Below are 23,467 nucleotides of genomic sequence, written 5' to 3' on the forward strand. Positions count from 1 at the left end.
TGTTATCCCTACGCAAAGCTTCCTGGGCCATCAATGCAAAGTGGCTGGCATGATTGAGACACCCTCTGCAGTCTCCCACATGCCACTGACTCATAGTAAGAGTCATTAGAAGAAGTTCAGCTCATGAAGGGCAGGGTATCAACGGTAGCAAACAAAGGGATGAATATGCTTTTTGGGGAAGAGACGTCGCTCAGTGGTACAGCACCTGTTTTGCATGCAGAAGGTCCCAGGTTCACTCCCTGGCATCTCCAGATAGGGCTGGGAATGTTCCCTGTCTGAAGTCTTGGAGATCTGTTGCCAGTCCGAGTAGACAGTACTGAGCTAGGTGAACCAATGGTCTGACTCAGTATAAGGTGGCTTCCTGTGTCCCTATGCCCTCCTCATAGCAAGAAGACAAGCTATCCTGAGGACACCCCACCCCCTTCTTGGACTCCATGAGACTCACCAGGCAGACGCAGACTGTGCAGTTCTCATCAGAGAGAGAGAAAACATCCCCCTCAGCTCTGGCAATCCCATAATAGAAACAGCCTGCAGGAGACAGGAATGTGAAGTTTCTCCTCAGAGGGGAAAAGAACACTGGGGAAAGAGGCCCTGTCTCTTCTTTCTGTCACAGATCAGGAAATGCTCATTGGCCTATACATGTCATCATTCTAAAAGGGTTTGGGCCAGATGACACACATCCTCCAACATTTCACAGATGAAAATAGGGACATGCTTGTACCCCTATCTTTATATCAAGGATTATTGTCCAAGGCTCCCACCCCATTACACCTTGATGAAAGCTCTCCTACAGGGATAAGGAATGTGTGGCCCTCCCAGTGTTGTTGGACTACAACTCCCATCATGCAATGTGGTGGTGCTGGTTGGGGCTGATGGAAGTCGGAATCCAGCAATACCTGGAAGGTCACAGGTTCCCCATCCCTGCTCTGTGCTGCAGTCCTTTACACTACAATAGCATTTCCTGCAGAGTTTTGAAAGCCAAGATGTTTGTTCATTAGGTTAAAGATACAGAAGAAAAATAGGATTGTTCTGCAAAATATTATCATGTCCCCAGCTTGTGAAATGACAGAATGCATTTACATGGCATCTAAAAACATTTGTGTGCGTGCACATTTACATGCTTGTGCAAGAGAGAAAAGATGTATTCACTTTCCACTCAAGCGATTTAACTTTGCAAGTTGCTTTCGGACACTTTTGTGAAAAAAGCAACAGATAAATATATAGATAAATGCTAACGTCTAGACACCCTGGGAAATGAGATGAAAAATAGCTCAGACTAACAAAATCTGAACACAGCACTCCAAAGAGGGAAAAATAGGGAGAGAATAGGGACAGAAATGGTTTACACTAGGGACAGCTTCCAGAAAACAGGGACTGCCCTGGTAAACTAGGAGAGTTGAGGCATAAATGGAGTACATGGTGGAAAAGACTCCAGGCTGGGACTGTGGAAGGCCCACATGCCACAGGCAAACCCAGCAATGCAGCCTTGACCTTGAGAGGTGAATCACTCACCTGTGCAACTAGGACAGCACTCCCCCTCTAAAGGAGGAAGTGGATGGGAACAGGCAACCTCACACATCATGGCTCTACACAGCACTTGCCCACCCTGTGACAGGGAAGAGACAGTCATCGTAAAGGCAGCTGCACATCAGACACAGGGCTTGGGGGTTGACAGAGAGCTAGAAACCCAGGACACGCCACATACCTCACAAGAGCAGTTCAGACACCCTGGCTCTATCCAGCGGCTGCCATTCTTATGGAAAACCCCTCCATGCCAGCAGATGGAAGGCAGGGCTACAGGGGAAACTGACCGAGCAGAGGGGCTTGTGGGAGGGGGCGTCATCTCGTCTCGCAACAGTGATGGTGGCAGTGGGCCCTCCAACCAGGAAGGCCTGGCAGTCCTTCCTGAGAAGGGTGTGCCAAGGGAGGGACTGGGTGGAGTGAATGAAGGGGTGGGAGAAGCTGCAGGTGGGAGCACAGGAAGAATGGAAAGGTGCAAGGAAGGAGATGGAGTTCTGAGTACGCTGTGGGGAGCAGGCGCTCGGGATGGAGCGGAGCCCCTGGGGGGCAAGACAGGCACCATCGATTCTGGAGAAAGGCGCAGCAGAGTTGGTGGGTGCTGGAGAGATTGCAAAATGGGAGATGGGGCCAGGATGGTCTTCGAAAAACCTGGATTGTTGTGGGGGAGAGAGAGGGAGAGAGAGAAGCCAGATAAATTCCCTGAAAATGCATGTCCAAAATATAGGTCATTCCAGTACACTGAGGAGCTCCCCAAATGACTCCCTTGTACATTTATAGCTACTGTAGCAGCAACATACCTTCCCTCATATCACTTAACCACACACAAAATAGATAAGGGTCATAGACAAAGGGCTGAAGCCCCCTCAAGAGTGAAGACATTTCACCATAGAGGGGTCATAACTTTTGAACGTCCTTCTGTGTCCCCATCCTTCAGTGACCTCACTCATCTGCCTCACATGGATTCCTAAGCATTTCCCAAGCAGCTGAATGGATATCCCCCATGGGGTTTCAGCCAGCCAGTTTATACCACAACACAAGCACAGCTGTTACACGTGTGGTGCAAGAAATCCAGATTTAGTTTCTTCTAGGTAGCATTTTTGGTGTTGTGTGTTTTATTTCCTCAGCAATATTTTTTATTCTGGAAATGAGCAACTGGCCCTCCACCCAACTGTTTGAGCACTGAGTCCGGAATGCGGTCTGGACAAGTGCCTACGGGACAGTGCCTGAGACATCACTAAAAATAGGCAACACCACTCTCCAGCTCATGCCTTCGGCAACATCATTCAGTTATTTTTTAAAAAGTTCTCTTATAAAAGAAGTAACCACCTATTAATTTTTCTAAAAACTTATTTAAAAGGTGAGCACTCTCATACAAGAAACAACACTTATGTATCTGTTTCAAAAAAGAAAAAAGTGGCAGACACCAGTTAAACTACCTTGTTGCCCTGCAGCAGTAGGCTATGTAGGTCTGAAGTTCTACCTGTTCTACCTGTACCTGGCTGAGAACCTATGTCATATTCAGGGTATAAATGTAAGGGCAGAATATAAAAAAATAAATACATGAATAATAAATTAATCAACAGAGTACCTTTCAACCCTTACTGCAGGGGTGGGGAACCTGTGGCCCTGAAGATGCTGCTGGACTACAACACCCATCATCTCTGATCATTGGCTCTACTGGCTGGGGCTGATGACCGCTGGGTCCAATAACTTGTGGAGGGGCACAGGTTCTCCACCGAAGCCCTACTGAATGTCTATACCACTAGACATCTCCACACAAAGCTTAGAAGGGAAATGTCCTTTACCTTCACAGGATACTCTGTCCATGCTGAGCCGGTAGCCTGGGCGACAGCTGCACATAAAACTCCCCAGTGTGTTGTGACAGGAGTGCTGGCAGGTTCGCTTCTCGCTGGGTCGCCGGCATTCATTCACATCTGTACAGGTGCAGCACTTACTTCAGGGACGGGTTTGCACAAGCTTGTGGCTCTACAAGCATTCCTGTTGCTTAGCCATGCAAGATCAGAAAAGGGGTTGCACAACAAGGGACCTGGTGCACTTCCAAATGACCAAATCTGGACTTGGACCAGCCTTGAGGCTCCTTTTATGCAAAGTGCATTCACTAGCTATGTGCAAGATGACACATGGGTAGGGAACAACCATGGGCTGTTTTATTTTTCCTAAATATTGCCTGCTAGAATGGGGAACAAGAAGAGGGGGCTGTATAGCGCTACGTCAAATGTTCCGTCGGTGCAAGGATTTCTCCTTGCACAATAGAATGCCCTCTCCTTCTCTTCCCTCCCTGTTCTGGGTCTCCCCCCAATCCTCCAGAGCAGGTTTGGGGATGGAATGTGGTGGTGGTGGTGGTGGGGAAGCCCCATTGTGCAAGTGGAAGTTGTTCCGCTCACACAATTATTTAGTTTAATACCACCCATAGAGCGATTCCACTGAAATCTCTGGAGAATTATCATCACCATCCATTATTATTATTTTATTTGTACATAGCTCACACGCCAAAATGGCTTCTAAGAAATACAAGTATAAAATCAAATATAAAATCCATACATAATTAAAATATACAATAATGCAATTCCATCTATGCATTAAAAACATCTATAATTAAAATATACAATAAAACAATATTTTTATTATGGTTGTTGGCTAATTCTTTTAAGGCAGCGGATGGCTAACCTTTTTTGGCCAGAGGATTGCATTAATCCCCATGTGTGCATTTGTGAAGAGACACAGTCCTGTTACTTTTTTTTTTTGCAGGCCCCCCTCCTGGGTTCCCTCTGTCTCTACAGCCAATCAAGCTGCACAATTTCCAAGCCCCAGCACACTTGCATTTAAAGGCTACCTCCTTTCCTTGTTGCCTTGGGAGAGATGGGCCTTTGATTGCCTCCCACCAATTGTTATTGTGGGAAGGAGAGAATCATGAGGAGCTGAGAGAGAGAAGTTTACAGAGAGAGGAGGGTGGACAGTCAAGCCCAGGTATTTACTTTCTTATGATCACTGCAAGCTCAGCCTGCCAGCCAGAAGCAAGCTTTAGGGGAGAGAATGGAGCTTGCTTACTGACTGAAGGGGGAGTTGCTCAAGGCGTACGTGTGTGTGTGTGTGTGTGTGTATGTGAGAGAGAGAGAGAGAGAGAGGGAAAGAAAGAGAGAGAGAGAGTGCTTTTGGGGACACTGGGGCTTACTTTTTCTATAAAAAGTTTTGAAGGGAAGGATGGAGCAGTGGATAAGAACATAAGAAGAGCCTGCTGGATCAGGCCAGTGGCCCATCTAGTCCAGCATCCTGTTCTCACAGTGGCCAACCAGGTGCCTGGGGGAAGCCCGCAAGCAGGACCCGAGTGCAAGAACACTCTCCCCTCCTGAGGCTTCCAGCAACTGGTTTTCAGAAGCATGCTGCCTCTGACTAGGGTGGCAGAGCACAGCCATCACAGCTAGTAGCCATTGATAGCCCTGTCCTCCATGAATTTGTCTAATCTTCTTTTAAAGCCATCCAAGCTGGTGGCCATTACTGCATCTTGTGGGAGCAAATTCCATAGTTTAACTATGCGCTGAGTAAAGAAGTACTTCCTTTCGTCTGTCCTGAATCTTCCAACATTCAGCTTCTTTGAATGTCCACGAGTTCTAGTATTATGAGAGAGGGAGAAGAACTTTTCTCTATCCACTTTCTCAATGCCATGCATAATTTTATACACTTCTATCATGTCTCCTCTGACCCGCCTTTTCTCTAAACTAAAAAGCCCCAAATGCTGCAACCTTTCCTCGGAAGGGAGTCGCTCCATCCCCTTGATCATTCTGGTTGCCCTCTTCTGAACCTTTTCCAACTCTATAATATCCTTTTTGAGATGAGGCGACCAGAACTGTACACAGTATTCCAAATGCGGCCGCACCATAGATTTATACAACGGCATTATGATATCGGCTGTTTTATTTTCAATACCTTTCCTAATTATCGCTAGCATGGAATTTGCCTTTTTCACAGCTGCCGCACACTGGGTCGACATTTTCATCGTGCTGTCCACTACAACCCCGAGGTCTCTCTCCTGGTCGGTCACCGCCAGTTCAGACCCCATGAGCGTATATGTGAAATTAAGATTTTTTGCTCCAATAGGCATAATTTTACACTTGTTTATATTGAATTGCATTTGCCATTTTTCTGCCCATTCACTCAGTTTGGAGAGGTCTTTTTGGAGCTCTTCGCAATCCCTTTTTGTTTTAACAACCCTGAACAATTTAGTGTCGTCAGCAAACTTGGCCACTTCACTGCTCACTCCTAATTCTAGGTCATTAATGAACAAGTTGAAAAGTACAGGTCCCAATACCGATCCTTGAGGGACTCCACTTTCTACAGCCCTCCATTGGGAGAACTGTCCGTTGATTCCTACTCTCTGCTTTCTGCTTCTTAACCAATTTCTTATCCACAAGAGGACCTCTCCTCTTATTCCATGACTGCTAAGCTTCCTCAGAAGCCTTTGGTGAGGTACCTTATCAAACGCTTTTTGAAAGTCTAAGTACACTATGTCCACTGGATCACCTCTATCTATATGCTTGTTGACACTCTCAAAGAATTCTAATAGGTTACTGAGACAGGACTTTCCCTTGCAGAAGCCATGCTGGCTCTGCTTCAGCAAGGCTTGTTCTTCTATGTGCTTAGTTAATCTAGCTTTAATCATACTTTCTACCAGTTTTCCAGGGACAGAAGTTAAGCTAACTGGCCTGTAATTTCCGGGATCCCCTCTGGATCCCTTTTTGAAGATTGGCGTTACATTTGCCACTTTCCAGTCCTCAGGCACGGAGGAGGACCCAAGGGACAAGTTACATATTTTAGTTAGCAGATCAGCAATTTCACATTTGAGTTCTTTGAGAACTCTCGGGTGGATGCCATCCGGGCCCGGTGATTTGTCAGTTTTTATATTGTCCGTTAAGCTTAGAACTTCCTCTCTCGTTACCACTATTTGTCTCAGTTCCTCAGAATCCCTTCCTGCAAATGTTAGTTCAGGTTCAGGGATCTGCCCTATATCTTCCACTGTGAAGACAGATGCAAAGAATTCATTTAGCTTCTCTGCAATCTCCTTATCGTTCTTTAGTACACCTTTGACTCCCTTATCATCCAAGGGTCCAATCGTCTCCCTAGATGGTCTCCTGCTTTGAATGTATTTATAGAATTTTTTGTTGTTGGTTTTTATGTTCTTAGCAATGTGCTCCTCAAATTCTTTTTTAGCATCCCTTATTGTCTTCTTGCATTTCTTTTGCCAGAGTTTGTGTTCTTTTTTATTTTCTTCATTCGGACAAGACTTCCATTTTTTGAAGGAAGACTTTTTGCCTCTAAGAGCTTCCTTGACTTTGCTCGTTAACCATGCTGGCATCTTCTTGGCCCTGGCGGTACCTTTTCTGATCTGCGGTATGCACTCCAGTTGAGCTTCTAATATAGTGTTTTTAAACAACTTCCAAGCATTTTCGAGTGATGTGACCCTCTGGACTTTGTTTTTCAGCTTTCTTTTTACCAATCCCCTCATTTTTGTGAAGTTTCCTCTTTTGAAGTCAAATGTGACTGTGTTGGATTTTCTTGGCAAGGATGGGTTCCTGCATACTGAAGATGCTGTTGTCTGCATCAAGTCCATCTTCTCCTTTGCTCTAGGGAGTAGCTTTTCTGAAGGGGAGGTTGCTGAAGTTGTGTGTGTGTGTGTGTGTGTGTGAGAGAGAGAGAAAGAGAGGGAGAGAGAGGGAGAGAGAGAGATTTGGGAGGCTGGGGCTTGTGGAGGGAAGGATGAAGCAGTAGATGGGTGAATGCTGAATGCTGAGGATGCTGTTGTCTGGAATGCAAATTGTATTACAATATAAGAAATAAAAGTACAATTAAAAATCATACAGCACCTAGCACAGCACGTCACCACTGCTACAACAGGCAGAAAAATCACTAAGTGGTCCACCAGTATCATCAGCAATTTTCAAGTGGTCCATGGGAGAAAAAGTTTGGGAACCACTGATCTAGATTTAATGAATCTGGGGGGGAAATCCTGTGCTGGTATCACAGTAAATCTGAGATCAGGAGTTTATCTAGAAAGCCTTGTGGTAGTATGGGTTTCAGAACTGTCTGGTGTTTGACCATGTAGACCAGCTAGGGCCTTTTTAAGGGGGGCCACAAGGGGCAATTGCCCCAAGCCTCACCTATGAGGGGGGCCTCATACATGGAGGGGGCCACATCCACACTGGGATTGCTGCCAACTTTTTTCTTTCAGAATCTGACTAACCTGAGCTCCATAAGCTTAATGGGGGGGGGAATCACAAAACCAACTCTGCTGGCAATAGTGTCCTTTTGTCATGACAGCATCAGTAAGATGGTGGCAGCCACAGGCAACGCAAATAGTAGCAACCCAGCCCAACCACAGTCAGATATTTTAACTTTATTGTTATATTATTATATTTATAACCTGCCTTTTTTCTTCTAGAAAGGAGGAGGAGGGTGCGAGTGAATGAAGAGAAGAATTTGGGGAGGCCAGCAAAGGAGGGAAAAGTGGAGGAGAGAGAAGTATGGAGCAGGCAGAGACAAGAAAAAGAGAAAAAGGAGGGAGGGGAGGGGAGGGGAGGAGAGAACTTGAGCTGAAGTGGGGGGGAAGGGCTCTTGGCTCCTGCTGCTGCCTCTCCTTGCTCCAAGATGAGGTGCAGCAGACCAATGGGATCTGTACTGTGTAGGCAAACAAACCCTGGTGGAAGGGTGCAGGTGCCTCCCCATTCAGGCGCAGCAAGCCAACACTGAAGATCTGCATTATTCTTGCACTTTCCTTTAGAGCATGTTGGCCTGGATAGTGTGTGTGTAGTTCAATCCAGCTGGATGTGAGTCTGGAATGGATATTTCTGTTTGGGGGTTGGAGACATAATAATCTCGTGGAAGACCAATGGGTAATTTTCAGGCTAAGGGAGTGTGCAAGGAGACTGCTTAATCTATGCATGCTGGTGAAACAAATAGGAAGGGATCTGTCCATGAGGACTGAGCTGAGAGGGTGAAGCTTCCATAGAACATCACTGAAATCAATGGGAAACATTATTCATGACTTATGACTACCTTAAGTTCCTCTGATTTCGGTGAGTCTGCTCTAAGTATGACTAAATCTGGATCCAACCAAAATCCCATAAGTGATGACTGAATATTTTGAGAATTGGAACCACTGAACTATGGACTCATGAAAAAAACCCAATGAAGTTACTGGTGGCAGAGACCACAGAAAGTTGAAAGAAACCAAATGAGAGATCAACAATTCAGATTGCTGCTCTTGGGAGTGTTGGGAGTAAAACACCAATCATGTTACAAGTGACTTGAATCAGTGGTTGATGACAGACAGAAAGGCAATCTATTCTTCCCTCTGTTGATTCCTTCTCTAAAATGTTTGTTGTTTTTGCTCCCTTCTATTCCTGTCTTTGTTCTCAGACAGTTAGTAAGGGCTCCCTGAGCGGAAGCTGCATGGCTGTTTGGGCATGTAGGACTTTACTTCTTTGTAGTAATAAAGTTAGTTTATTCTTCCACCTACCAGTCTTAACAGACCACTTATTCCTGCGCTCCACTGCAATATATATCTACCAAAAACTCTAACCGGGAGAGTACAACAAGATGTGCTTCAGGCACTGTGGGTGATCAACTAGAACTTCTGGAAGCTATCACTGTCTTCTTGCTGAACCTCAAAGAGACATACCCTCGTCCTGCATTCATCACTCAACAAAACTTCTAACAGTAAGCTTATTTTTACAGTGCAATCTTAGAAGGGGGCATGGCTGTGAAGGGGCACGGCATGATTTATGAAGGGACCCTGAACTTCTAAATCTGCCACTTGACCAGCTCTCCAGGGGCCACATGCCAGTGGTGGGGTGGCCACCCATATTCTTGCTTGCGCGCACAAACACACAGAGCCCTCCTCCTCAGCTGATGGTTACGGCTCCCTTCCAGTCCTCCTCACTCATCAAATGATCACTCTGATGACCAGGAAGGGGGCAACTTGCCAACATCAGCAGGGGCTTGGATGACTAGAAAAATTGCTTGGAGGGGCTGGCTGGGGATTAGCCACCCCGTTTATAACCATATCATAAGAGATATTCACATTCATTCTGGTCATGTTGTCTGAACAGTTCAACACATATTCAGACTGCAGGTCATATCATCTCCAGATCTTCTGTTCGTGATGGCCTCTACCTTTAAAACGTAGCAGTCATGATGCAGCCATGGATTCTCCTGCCCATTTTTGCCTGATCCTTTCCATTTGCTACTTTCCTTGCCTCCAGTAGAGAGGAACTGTAGTTTAGTGATACCAGAGCACTTGCTTTGCATGCAGAAGTTCCCATTCAGTGCCTGGCATCTTTGATTAAAAGGATCAGATCCGAAAGACCTTTACACCTGAGACCCTGGAGAGCCGCTACCAGTTAGAATGAACAACGCTAGGCTAGACAGACAAATAGTCTAACCAGATGTAACGCTGCTTCCTATATTGCTGTAGCAAGCCGGGCTCCAGATGTCTTGGACTGAAGGCAAGGGGTGGGGGGTAGGGTGAGGCGAGAATGAAAGTCCTGGAGGGTGTCGGCAGATGCCACATCTCCTCATTCAGCTTTATTCTCTCATTCTGCACCCAATTTAAAAGTACAGAGAGAGCATCTCCCATCCATATGCACGTGCCTGCGATGCCTTTTTCTTGAAAACCAATAGAGTTTCTGGTTGCAAGGTATGCTCCTTCTCCATAATCGTTGTTAGTGAGCATATTTTAAACACATGTTGCAACCACATCTAGAATACTTTCCATAATATGGACAGGACAATCCTACTGTGTTCCAAAACTACAATAGTAGTGGAGGCTTGCTGGTATATGTCATACAATGCTTCCAAGCTGTTCCTATTTTTCGGTGGGATTCAACCACATACCAGCAAATTCAGGTTGTGCAATTAAAGCTGGTTTGGTGTTCTTGTGCAACAAGCCCATGTCTCCCCCAAACCCAGCTTTTTCTGGTAAGGAAAATGAAGGGGAAATGCACTGGAAAGTGTGGGATAGCAATTGCTTGACACCATATTCTCTAAGCTCCCCATAAAGCAAGCCTGGGGAACATGTGCGCTTCCAGATGTTGTTGGACTCCAAATCCCATCAGCCCCAGCCACAATGGTCAAGGATGATGGGAGACGGAGTCCAGCTTAATCTGGAAGGGCACAAGTTCTCCAACCCTGCCATAAACAAATCAGAATGAATATTCAATAAACAGCTAATGCCATCTAACCTCCCTGCAAACGTTCTGCAAACAAATCAGGATGAGTGCTCATCCTTCAGATTAAATTTGACTGGGACTGGCATTACAAACCTTTCTGCACCAGATGGAAATATTTATATTTACTCAGACATTTGAAAAGGATATGTTGCTTTAGCCAACATTTCACTTTAATAGCAGGGATGGAAAACCTGTAGCCTTCCAGGTGATGTTGGACTGCAACTTTCACCACCCCTGACCATTGGCCAGGCTGGCTAGAGCTAGTCAGGGTTGGAATCCGACAACAGCCAGAGCGCCACAAGTTCCCTACTCCCCTTTTCATTGGCTTCAGTCTGTAATTGTTTGATGGATGTTGTTTTATTGCATTTGCATTTTTCATTAACGCACTGCCTCGGTATCTTTTGGATGAAGGGCAGTCTAGAAATATTTTAAATAAAATTAACTAACTAAACAATATTTAATCTGGAGGCAGGAGGAGGGTTTCTCAATGGAAAATGCCAGGTTGGTGTCATTTTCCAGGACACCACCAGGTAGGTTGGTGTCTCTGTCCAAGGCAGGTAACCTGGAATACAGAAAGCTGCCTTAAACTGAATCAGACCATTGGCCCATCCAGTTCAGCATTGTCTGCACTGACTGGCATCAGGTTTCAGACAGGAATCTTTTCCAGGGCTACCTGAAGATGCCCAAGACTGAACCTGGAGCCTTCTGCATTCAAAGCGGCTGCTCTGCCACTGAGCCACAGCCCTTCCTCTGCTAAGTTTCCTAACGAAAGGAGGGACACTTACCCACACAGGAGTGCTGGTTGCTATGCAGGTAGAAGCCAGAATGGCACGAACATCGATAGCTGCCAATGCTGTTCTTGCAGTGGTGCTGACAGGGTGTTGCTAGACACTCATCAGTATCTGGAAACAAAATGGAGGACACGGTTGTCAGTATCATCCCCAAAACCCCTCCCAATAATCCTGCCTTTGAAAGCTTCTTCTGACATCTTCCCCAACCTTTTTTTGAGCTTCATCCCACTCTCCTTCTATAGTTCCAATCAGCCTTACCTTGACAGCTGTGTCGGTCCGCAGCGAGTTGCATCCCTGGGCCACATTCACACACGAAGCCACCTTCAGTGTTCATGCAAAGCCCCTCACAGGAGGCACTCAGGCACTCGTCAATGTCTGGGGAGAAGACATTCCCATGTGTCAATGAAAGAAACAGACAGATTGGTGGAACGGTGGCAACACAAAGTGAGTCACTTTCAAAATGAAGGAGGTTAAATGGTCATGGTTTAAGGAGGGAGGTCGGTGTTGTTAGGCCACACACAACCGGCAATATCTGCAAGTGATTTGGTTTCTTTCCTACCTACACTGCTGGCAGAAACCAACCTACTTCACAATCTCAGCTCAAGGCTTGCCAAGTGGCTGAGACCATTTTCTCCACACTTTCCCACCTGAGGTCTGCAGTGGCACTGAGAAAGATACCCACACTGTGCACGCCAAGGCAGTTCACATGAAAGGCTTGTCATAAATTGACCATAGCTACTGGAAGCAATTCAAGGTAGCCTCTGTGTGGCAGACTTGTGTGTCCCAACCTTAATTTCCTCAAAAGCAGTTCCTACAGAGAAGCCCAGCAGGGACACTGTGTTCAATTACAGCAAGAGAGTCCCTGTAACTGAAGTTGCTCAAACAGATGGGACGTAGACAGGAACTATTGCTTCTGATTGCAAGTGCTTCCACACTAGATGTTCACTCTGGAATTACTTTGGCACACCATCACAATTACCTTTCTGGTCAGCACCACCACAGCAGTGTGTTGTTTTTTAAAAAATGATTGTAGCATTTGTACTAAAATTCAATTTTGCTGACAAGGCTATTTGTCATGCATTTTTTCTTTTTTTCTCCAATTAATTTTTATTGTATATAACATGACAAAAAACAGAATACAAAAACTAGGTCAGTGGAAAAAATAACATGAAACAAATGAACTTTTGCAGAGTACATTCAGTGTGATATCAGTGATTCCCCACTTTACATATTAGGATACATTTTGTCTCGGTAGACATACTCCTCTCCAGAGTGTAACATGGTATGGTTTGTTCATGCATTTTTTAAGGGGTACCTACATGATGACATCACCAAATGGTTTTTTTGCTTGCATTTTTTCCATTCCTCTTTCTTTGAGGAGTTCACAAAATTGACTTTTTCAGAAAGAAAGGAACAACACTGCAATCTCTACAGGCAGCATATCAGTGCTCCTCTTCCATTTTTTTTTTTTTTAATCAGTGCTGCTCTTCCATTTCTTTTTTAAAAAACAAACAAACATGGTGACATTTCAGGTGGTTGAACTCTATCATCACATGTCTTTGCTTTAGCACACAATCACTATTACCTTTCCGGTCAGCACCATCTCTGCAGGCAGTGTATCAGTGCTGCTCTTCCATTTCTTTTACCTTTCCGGTCATCACCATCTTAACAGTGTGTTGTTTTGTAAAATAATTTGTAATGTTTCCACTGAAATGGAATTTTACCTACATTAAAAAATGGAAGCATTTGGGCAATAGCGGTTGCACAAAAAAGAGTTCTGGCAGAAATTTAAAAATGATGTTTATACATTAAACATGCTGCTAAAATGGCATGCTCAGGTGCATTATCTTTCCCTCATCCACATGCCTATGTTATGCCCACTAGCACAGACAGAGGCTCATCCATACTATACATTTAAAACACATGACTTTCCCCAAAGTATCTTGGGAACTGTAGTTTGTTAAGGGTACTGGAGACTATAGCTCTGTGAGGGGTAAACTACAGTTCCCAGGATTATTTGGAGGAAGACAGGTGCTTTAGGTGTGCTTGAAATGTATTATGTGTACACAGCCAGAATATAGTGTGTACATGCCAAGAAGTACTACACCTGCCAAAGCGTGGGAAGTTGGTCCTAATTCCATATGTACCTTACAGTGGAAGAGCAATGACTGGAAGCTCCCTATATCCTGGGAGTGGTACCTTCAGGCTTTGCTGGATCAATATAAGGAAGACAGCTGTTTTCTGGCTCACCTGTGCAACGTACACCATTGGCGGTCTCACTCATGGAGAATCCCAATGGACACACCCGCGCCACCTCTTGGCAGCCTCCGTGATTGCAAGCAAGGTCACAGCCGTACTCTCCACAGGCACCAGGAGGGTCTGAAAAGAAGGGAAGATTTCAAGGTAGCCTTTTTTCAAGGCAGGGGAATGTGACTACCTCACTGAAAGGGGTGAAAAAGCAAGAGGGTGCCGTGGCCATTAGGCAGAGGAGGGGGAAAAGCAGGCAGATCAAGTTTCAGTGGTACACTTATTTAATATAGACTTCATGATATTTTATGCACGCCCCTCTTTAGATGGCAGTGTGTCCTCCTGTTCATTCTGCTGAGTGGGGCCCTGGACCTCTGACCCAAAGTCTTGCCCTGAATGAGCCTCCAACTTATTTCACTGCACGGGTCTTTTTACTGATAGATAGAAGGGCTTGCTCCAAGATTTGAGAGGGCCCTCCGGAGGGCCTCCTCTGGCTTAGTTCACAGTGAGCAGCGGCAGCAGCAGCAGCAGATATCTGCATTTGGAAGCTGCTGTTTTAACTTCTCAAAATCATCTAGGACAACACTACCTTGAAGGCATTATGGGAAGTCAAAATGGTGACTCCAAACTACCTGGCAAGAGAGAACCAGCAGGCAAGTTGCTGGAGCACTGGAGCCCTAGCAGCTGCCCATGGATGCTGAAGCAGGGGCCTGATAACTAGTTATGCTAGGGTAGCAGTTTTGCCACAAAAGTGGACAGGGCTGGCATCAACCTGCAGTGGGCCCTCGGGCACCAGATTGCAGGGGCCCTCAGTAGCGGTGGCACTACTGCCACCACCAGGGGCTTAAATAGGCCCAGCCATGTTACGGGTTAGCACACTGCATGGGTGATGGCAAGCATGTGCGCACCATGCACCCATGTGGTGACATGGCAGTGCAGGAAATTCCACAGCCAGCCTGCGCCGGCAGCAGGAGGACGTTGCCTGGGAGGGTGGTTGCTGCTCCATGATCCGCATTAGCATTGGGTTGTGGGGTGGATCATGGAGTGAGAGCTACACCTGCCCAACCCCAGCAGCAGGGGCCATCAACCAGTGCCCAACTTGGCTGCTTGTTAGCACTCGGAGGAGATTGACACTATCCTGATGCCTGGGTTTCTCTTGCTCAAGAAGAGCAGAGTGTGAAGGAAGAACAGAGGGCCCTGTGCCAGAGACAGGCAAGCAAAAGAAAAGTGTCATGGAAGGCTTAGAGAGAAAAAACAACCACTCAGGAAGCTAGACAAGAACTTTATTGTCTCTCTCCAACAAGAACAGAACATCAACAAGAAATTCCTGAATCCACCTAGCTACAACTAGTGCTGCCTAGTGGCTAAACTATTTAATGATACTAGCCAGGCGCCAGGCAACTAGTAGTAAAGGTGCCTCAAAAGAAGTGAAACAGCGCAAGCAAGGCTAGTCATTCAATGCTAGTCCTACTTAGGAAGACCTATTGAAGTTGATACACATGATTAATTTAAGTTCATTAATTTAAATGGGTCTACTCTGACTAGGACTTAGTTGCATACAACCCAAAGTATCTGATGCATAGCCTCACTGAAAGGGATGGTGAGGAGGGCATGAGCCATACTCTTGTGATTGTAGGGCAAGGGTCAGAGGCCCAGAAGCTCCAGCATCCAGTGTGAGTAGGGAGAGGGCATGTTATTGGATTTTTAATAGCACAGTTGTTTGTTAATGAAAAATAAAAAAGGCACTGCTTGACTGTTAAACCCCTGCCTATTGTCACAGAACACAAAAATACAAGAAAATAATAAACTTCACATGGCCATCATTGCAAAACGTACACTTACATAAGCTGAAAGTCATCCAGAATGTTACAATATGTTTTCAAGATCCTTGTTCTGACTATGGCATAAAGCGTTGCTCTTCATATAGATACAACATGAACCCATTTCCCTAAAAAGAAACCCTCCTTTCTTCCCACTCCTTTTCAGATTTGTATGAAGGATATTTACTTCTTAGCAAAATCTCAACTATTCTTTCTCTGTAGGTCTAGAAAGGAAGGGCATTGTAGTAATTTGCTTGGTACACCAAAATAGTAAAGGCTGGATCTAGGGAGAGGAGAGGTAGATCTGCTGGCATAAGCCCTTTCGGCTAAACAGAGCAGGGGTCACCACCCTTTTTGGGCCCGTAGGCACATTTACAAAAGAGAGAAACCATTGTGGACACCACGCTCACACCGCAGCCACTCAAACATACCACAAAAATCTGTGCATGGCAACCACACTTACATCCATTTTTTTGCATTTTCAAAAGCAGATTTTTTGGGGGATTGGTGATTTTCCTGGAAAGTGCAGTGGGGGAGGCAAGAGTTAATATTCCCTCCCCAGCTGCAATCTCTCTCTCTCACGCATGCACACACACACACAGAGGCAGGAAAAAAGGCTTACAGCTTTATATATCTATTTTTTCAAGCCATTTGCAGCAGGGCTAATCCTTCCCTCCCCAACTGTGACCCCTCTCCACAATCCCCACAACCTTCATTGTAATTAGGCTTTAGAATAGTTGGAATTGGGTTTATTTGGTGCTTCATTGCAGTGGACCTGTGTGGAGTTTTCTGCAGGGGGGAGGATTATTCACAGCTGAAGAGGGAAGGGTTAACTGCCCCTTCCCCAGCTATAACCCCTCCCTACCCCAAAATCCCCCCATGCCACAATTAGGTTTGAAAAAGCCTCCTCTTGACTCCAACAGAAGGCTGCTTTCAAGCCTAATTTTAGGAGGGCAGGCCCCTGCAAACCCCAAGAAACCTCCACAGGCACTGTGTTGGCACCACAAGGTTAAAAAGAGGTTCTTTCATGGCAGTGATCAGCCCTCCAGACAGATGTCAGTTATTGTTCAGCTGCCCTTGCACAGCGCACACAAACTCCAGCAGAAGCAAGCCAGCATTGTGGGTTCAGCTTTAGGCTATTTCCAGCCAGTAACAATGACAACGGTGACAATAATATCATCCTTTTTACAGCCTCATTCCACTAGCAAGGAAATTCAAAACGCCGTATTTTTACTTCATTTAATCTTCATATTACAGAAAGAGGAAATTGAAGCCGTGGCATGCTAGAGCCCACAGAATGAAAGAGACGTGAAATCAGAAGCCTAGCATTATATATCACCTCTTCTTGGAACCTGGAGACCAGCAATGGGGAACTTGTGGCCCTCCAGGTGTTGTTGAATTCCAGCTCCCATCAGACCCAGCCAGCATGGTCAAGGGTCAGAGATTATGGGCCACAGGTTCCCTGTTCCTGCTACAGAGAGTGCTGACTCTAGGATTTCCAGAGATTCCATATAAGCCAGGCTGCTGTATAAAAATGCAGTGGGCAAGCTCTCCCCCCTCCAAAGCAGAACAGCATTTCACTATCCATTAGTAATACAGAGAGGCAGTGCGGTGTAGTAGCTAAAGTGCAGAATGTGGACTGGGAAGCTATTCACACTAAAATGCTGATGAATCTTCATGAAGACTTTAAGTAAACCTTGATACTGAAATGCAAAGAGTTGAACTTAAGACTGGAAAAATGAGAAACGGAGAGAAACCAAAACTGACAGGTTCGCACATCCCTAGCCAGCACTCACACGAGTCCACATAGCAAACTGCATTGGCAGCATTCCACCAAGTTCTCCTTACCTTGACAGGTAATGCCCTGCCCTCCATCCCTGCAAGAACAGACGTTGGGAGCAATGCAGAAGCCACTGCCACAGCCAAAGGCACAAAGTGCTGTGAAAGGGTCCAAGAAAGCATCAGTCAGCAGAGGCAAGAATTACGATCTCCCCCCGACCCCACCAGTCCTGCCCCTCCACTGGAGAAGAGAACCATTCTCACGCCGAGGCTGAAAGTGCCCAGTTAAGAGTTCTAAAAGTACTCAGAGCAGAATTACAGCTTCTCCTAAGGCAGCCTTTCCCAGCTAGTGGGCCACCAGGTGTTGCTGGACCACAACTCCTATCAGACTCAGCCAGCATTGCCAATGGTCAGGAAAGATGGGAATTGTGGTCCAACAACATCTGGTGGCCCACTAGCTGGGAAAGGCTGTCCTAAGAGAAGGAATGAAGGGTTTCTGGAAGGCCTTTAAAGATAAATGGGGAAATGGGGAGGAGAGACTAAGGGCGCTCCCAGACTGTTTTTATTTTTGGGTGGAATTCAGTCACATATCACCAAATTAAGGTTGTGCAATTATATAGATTGGAAGGTCTTGCACAACAAACCCGCTTCCCCAGAAAATCAGACGTTTTGTGATAGGGAAAGTATCAGGAAAATGCACTGGAAAGAGTGGGACAACACTTGCTTTGATGTAATGACATCTAACCTCCCTACAAACAAATCAGAACGAATGCTCACTAAATAGGCAACGTCCTCTGATCTCCCTGCAAACAAATTGGGAGGAATGCTCAATCCACAGGGCATGTGGGAGCACCCTATATTTTTTTTAAAAAAATAAATCTCATCAATAGGTATTGGAAATGTCCGCTGCCAAGAAATGGGACATTAATGATGCCCTCTGTATTTAGAAGGAACATTGTTAATGCAATCCTATGTATCTCTACTCAGAAAGAAGTCCCATTGGGTACAATGGTACTTACTCCCAAGAAAGTGCAGACAAAATGGCAACATTCACTGTCCCCTTTTTTAATAGAACACAATCTTCGTTTTACTCTATTGGCATTTCTTATGCTACCATTTGCCAGTTTTAAACTGGTGTAACTGTCACGGCTCCCTCTAAAGAACCTTGCTGCTTGTAGTTTTGTGAGCATACTAGAAATTCTCTGGTAGAATCCCCTAGTTCCTTTATATAGAACTACAGCTCCCAGCCCATTCAAAAGTTGCATAATCTAGCTGTCAGTGTTCATAGTTGCATGAAAATCCCAGCTACCGTTTCTTTGTTTAAAAAAAATATCAATTCGATGACTAATATTCTACCAGCAACATTGCTTCCCCACCACAAAAATGATCTCTTGCTTCCATACTTTCTGCATGAGCATTGTGACTTCAGCCTTACTGCCTGCTATGCAAGAGGTACAGAAGTCCCCCTTCTAGGGCTGGACTTGGCAAGTCTTGCCAGTAGTGACATCTAGCAAAAATAGTTAGCGGATGGGATGTTCTCATCTCCGATTGCCAGCTGCCAGAAGTGAATGAGAGCAGCTGGTAGTAACCCGCTAAGGACCCAACAGCTGGATCTTACATGTCGTCATGTGAGCAAGTAAGCAGCTAAACTGGGGAGCAACAGATAGAGTAGGACTTCATATCGGCACAGTATGCGAGTCTGTGCTGCTATAATGGGGGAATTCACCTTTGCCAGACATGGTGCTATGGCATTATGCACAGTGTAAACATATATGGCATAGAAATGTGCAGTGCTGAGCCTGATGAGGCATGACCCACCTATACACCATCCTGAAGGCTTTTTGAGCTTTCCAGTGCCAGCTCACAGGGCACATCTATAGGACAAACCTATATTGGTTTTACACAGCGCTTTAACTGTTGTGGCCTCCCCGAAGAATCCTGGGAAGGCAATTGCTCATTTGGTGTTAGAGCACCTGTGTTGTATACAGAAGGTCCCCAGTTCCATCCCCAGCATTTCCAGGTAGAGCTGGAAAAAAGACACTGTATCTGACACCCTGGGGAGCTGCTGCCAGTCAGTGTAGACAATACTGAGCCAGATGGCCCTGACTTGATATAAGGCAGCTTCCTGCGTTGCTAGTTTAATGAGATACTGAAAATTATGTTTGAGCTATCTTAGCCACCCACCAATTGCCCCCTTCACAAAATTACATTCCCAGGGAACGAGGGAATGGACTGTTAAAACTAATATAAAGCTGTGCATCTAATTTAATACTAAATTAAGAACCTAAGAAAAGCCTTCTGGATCAGGCCAGTGGCTCATCTAGTCCAGCATCCTGTTTTCATAGTACCAACCAGATGTCTGTGAGAGGCCCACAAACAGGAGGAGAGCACAATAACATCTCCCCATTTGTGAGCCACACAACTGGTATGCAGTGCCTCCAACAGTGGTGGTAGTAGTTGCTGACAGCCTCATCCTCCATGAATTTGTCCATGTTTTAAAGACATCTGAGTTGGTGGCCATCACCGCATCTTGTGGGAGCGAATTCCATAGTTTAACTATACACTTTGTGAAGGAGCAATTTCTTTTGTCTTTCTTGAATCTTCCAATTTTCAGCTTCTTTGGATGGCCCCGAGTTCTAGTATTATGAGAGTGGGAGAAAAACTCTCAGTGTTGCTGCAATGGGACTGCAAATTGACATGCAGTCTGGTGGAACAGACTGGTCCTTTTGGTCTCATAATGGATGGATGTTTCTGTAGCTAACTTGTCGCTTGTAGCTCTTGTCACTGCTCGCACTACACATCTCACCAACTTATACGTTCTCAGAAGATTGTAACCCAAGCTGTGATCAGTTCACTAATGAGATTTAGCAATAACAGAATATGAGTGAGCTGAAGTCTTCCAGAGAGCTCCGGGTACTTACGCAGGATGCACTGTCCGCTGCCTGGAGATGGTATCCACCCAGGGCAGCATCCGCTTCCAAAACCAGAGAGGCAAACATGTGGTCCGATGCGACGTCTAGGAATAGAGGAAAGATGGAATGAGAATTTTCCAGCAGTGAGAGCTAACAAGCTGTACTGTGTCTGGAGGGCTGGTTCACAGGACTCTTCGGCACATGGCAGGCTGGGATTAGTGGTATGCACAAGGCTGTCTGAAAGACACTGGCACAAGCACAAACTGCAATTTGACACACAGGTGCTTAACCCTATGCACAGAGCAATTCAAAATGGCTGTGCACAAAAGTGGTCACATTAAGTTACCCCCAAGCAAGAAGCAGTGTTAGGAAACTGGAGCAAAAACCAAGCAAACTTCCATTGGGCTGAAGTGACAAGAAAAGTCATGTAGGGAGAGGCAGACCAAATGAAATTGTACAGATTATTCCTTTGGAGGCAATAGGGTCAATGGCTGATAGTTGCAGCTGGCTTTTCCCACTGCCCAGCCCGGGAGTAGAAACATTTTGCATGCTGGAGAGCAGGGATGAGGAACTTGTGGCCCTCCAGATGGTGTGGGTCTTCAACTCCCATCAACCCCCAAACAGCATGGTGAGTGGTTCAGGATGGCGGAGGGTGTAATTCCACAACTTCAGGCCGGAGGGCACAGGTTCCCCATCCCAGCTATAGAAGTGCAAAGCGCCCCGGGTGCCATGCTGCTTAGGTGGCTTGTGCGTTAAGGAAAGGTGCAGTTGTGGAGTTATGACTCTGGGCTCTTCGCTTGTGTCTTAAGGTTTAGACTGAAAAAACTGGAGTTAGAACCCCAGTATTAGTTACGGTCCCTCAGCATTAGATTTGTATCAAGACTAGAAGACAGCTAGAAATCCTGAGAAGGGGCAGAAAGGCAGATGCAGAAGCCACTCTGGAAGCTAAGATACACACAGTTCTGGGCTAATCCACAGTTATACCGCCCATGGTTGGGTACTTCCCCTCCCCTTTTTCTTGTCTACATTGAAGCATATTTGTGAGAATAGGCTGTCTTTCTAAAAATATTTTTTCACAAGTACCAATTCCGATTTTGCATGCCACCCCAGGCTTCACAAATGTGCAAAGCTACAGCTCCTGCGAGGCAGTCTGTCAGTGATGGTGCAGAGAATGCATCTGTATGAACCACACACACACAACTTAGGGCTTGGGTGCGCAGCCAAGCAAACACACTGTTGCCCCATCCATTATTATGTGCCCAAACACAGTCCCTCAGCTGGTCAGTTGACCTTTCAGCCCAACTTCAGTGGTTGCGCAAGTTGAACCTTGTTCAAAAGCAAGTCATGGTGGAATTAGGATCGCAGCTGTGACCAGGCACTTCATGCATTTTATAGAGAAGGAGGATAAAGCTACATATGAAGAGGGCAGATTCACAACAGGGCAGCCTTAGGAAGAAAAGAAAACGGGTAAGAAAGAGGTGATGGACACCCTGCCAGAGACAAATACACACAAAGGCTCCTTCGGGCAGGCATTGCTGCCTCTCTCTCTCCACACATGAACAAATTATACCAGAAAATCCCTACAGTGTCTTCGGACCAGGTGGAGGGTCTCCAGGTTCTGCAGACAAACTCCAGGGGGTAGAGGATGTGTGTGTGTGTGAGAGAGAGAGAGCCTGTGGAGGGGGCTGGTAAGTCTGGGATTTGGCTGCCCCTGGACAGAGATGGATATTTATTGGGAGTGGGTACCTCTCCACGCCGAAGTTGGCAAGTTTCTTCCTTCCCGTGTAGACTCTCCCTTGGGCCCCTTGAAGGAGCACAGATATCCAGACAGCCTGGAAGAGCAGCTCGGCGAACATGACAGGCGTCCTCCTCCCACCAGTCCCACTGAGATGCTCCCTTCAGAGCCCTTTCCTTCCCGCCTCTCCTCGCGGGCCCCTCTATAGCATGGCAACTGCCTGGCCTCTCCACCCCACCAAGGATGAGGCTGGGGGCTCCTGCTGGGCAGAGGAGGGGAGCTCGGATCAATGATCTCAGGCTGGGGGAACATTGGGAACAGACTCCTCCCCACAGCCAGGCTCAGATTGCTCGGCTCCCCCACCACCACCACAAGTCCATGTGTTCGGAGTGGAAAACTGTGTGTGTGGTGTGTGTGTGTGCATGAAAGCGCCTTCCCCACAGGGGCAGGGGCACCGTGAGAGGAGATGAGGTGGGAGGATCCCAGCAGCCTTCCAAACACAGCAGCTCTGTTGTTGGAGGGGGAAGCGGCTTGCCCCCTCCACCCCCCTTGCAAGAGTCTCCTTTTCCACATCTGGCAAGGCTCAAGACTGAATCCCCCTACCCGCCACCCGCCCCTTTCCCCTCTTCGGGCTGCTTTCCCGGCTGCTGCACAGAAGAGGACCTGCAGCAGGGAAAGTGTTCCAAGCCAGATCCAACAGGGGACCGACCAACGCAACGCGAGGCGCGTGTCAAATGGTGAATGGCGGGGAGGTACCTGCGCTGGTGACAAATGGCGCGGGGGGGGCTGTTCCAGGGAGGAGGAGGCGCTGCAAAGCAACAAGAGGAGACCAAAAGGCCTTCGCTTTCCCGTCTCTTCGCGCTTTCATTTCCGTGCTACAACAAAGCAAGACAGGTGTCTGAGAGTTTGACCAAAACATTACGACATGCCATGTGGCCCCGGGAGACTTTGGTTGAGATTGCCCAGCAGCACCTGTGCATGCCCGTACACACGCATACCTACTCATCACTCCTCCACTCTTCTGCTAATTGGCAGAAGTATCATTAACAATCTCGGGGGAGACCGAGTCAAAAGCTGTTAAGATGGGCCACACCACAGATGATCCGGCTCACAGCTACTGCAGCAAGCTCTCTCATCGGAGGGAAGCGGCCACAATTAAGGCAGATCCTCATTGAGGAAAGGGTGTAAACAAATAATGGTGGATCTTGGGAGGGTCAGTACACATTCCAAAGGCAAAGAGCAAAGATCACTCAGTGGGGATGGATCACAACCTGGGGTGGTTCTCCTGGCGTTTTTTCAGTAATTGTACAATGGATATACAAAATTCAGACTTCTTTTCCAGAGGTACCACGTTTTTCTCCAAGTGCTAGTAACTCCCATCATCCCAGGCCATTGGCCATGCTTGCTGGAGCTGATGGAC

The 23,467-nt window shown here is 46.4% G+C and overlaps 1 protein-coding gene across 2 annotated transcripts in view; it reads right to left on the bottom strand.

Moving 5' to 3' along the window:
• The window catches only part of VWCE (von Willebrand factor C and EGF domains), a 37,649-nt gene extending 15,206 nt beyond the window's left edge, over positions 1 to 22,443 (bottom strand). The window contains exons 1-10 of one of the 2 annotated variants that reach the window (XM_061609783.1): positions 22,059 to 22,443; positions 20,322 to 20,416; positions 17,470 to 17,559; positions 13,805 to 13,933; positions 11,813 to 11,929; positions 11,549 to 11,665; positions 3,327 to 3,455; positions 1,706 to 2,169; positions 1,513 to 1,606; positions 446 to 528 (exon numbers count right to left, since the gene is read on the bottom strand). In XM_061609783.1, coding sequence (XP_061465767.1) covers positions 446 to 528; positions 1,513 to 1,606; positions 1,706 to 2,169; positions 3,327 to 3,455; positions 11,549 to 11,665; positions 11,813 to 11,929; positions 13,805 to 13,933; positions 17,470 to 17,559; positions 20,322 to 20,416; positions 22,059 to 22,168 — 1,428 coding nt within the window. In that variant the 5' untranslated portion in view covers positions 22,169 to 22,443. Of the gene's footprint in view, positions 1 to 445; positions 529 to 1,512; positions 1,607 to 1,705; positions 2,170 to 3,326; positions 3,456 to 11,548; positions 11,666 to 11,812; positions 11,930 to 13,139; positions 13,224 to 13,804; positions 13,934 to 17,469; positions 17,560 to 20,321; positions 20,417 to 22,058 lie in introns of those variants that run through there. The other variant, XM_061609785.1, reaches the window with a different exon arrangement.
• Between the last annotated feature and the right edge of the window lie 1,024 nt (positions 22,444 to 23,467).

The sequence above is a fragment of the Rhineura floridana genome, chromosome 2 (assembly GCF_030035675.1).
Source record: "Rhineura floridana isolate rRhiFlo1 chromosome 2, rRhiFlo1.hap2, whole genome shotgun sequence".
NCBI lineage: Eukaryota > Metazoa > Chordata > Lepidosauria > Squamata > Rhineuridae > Rhineura > Rhineura floridana.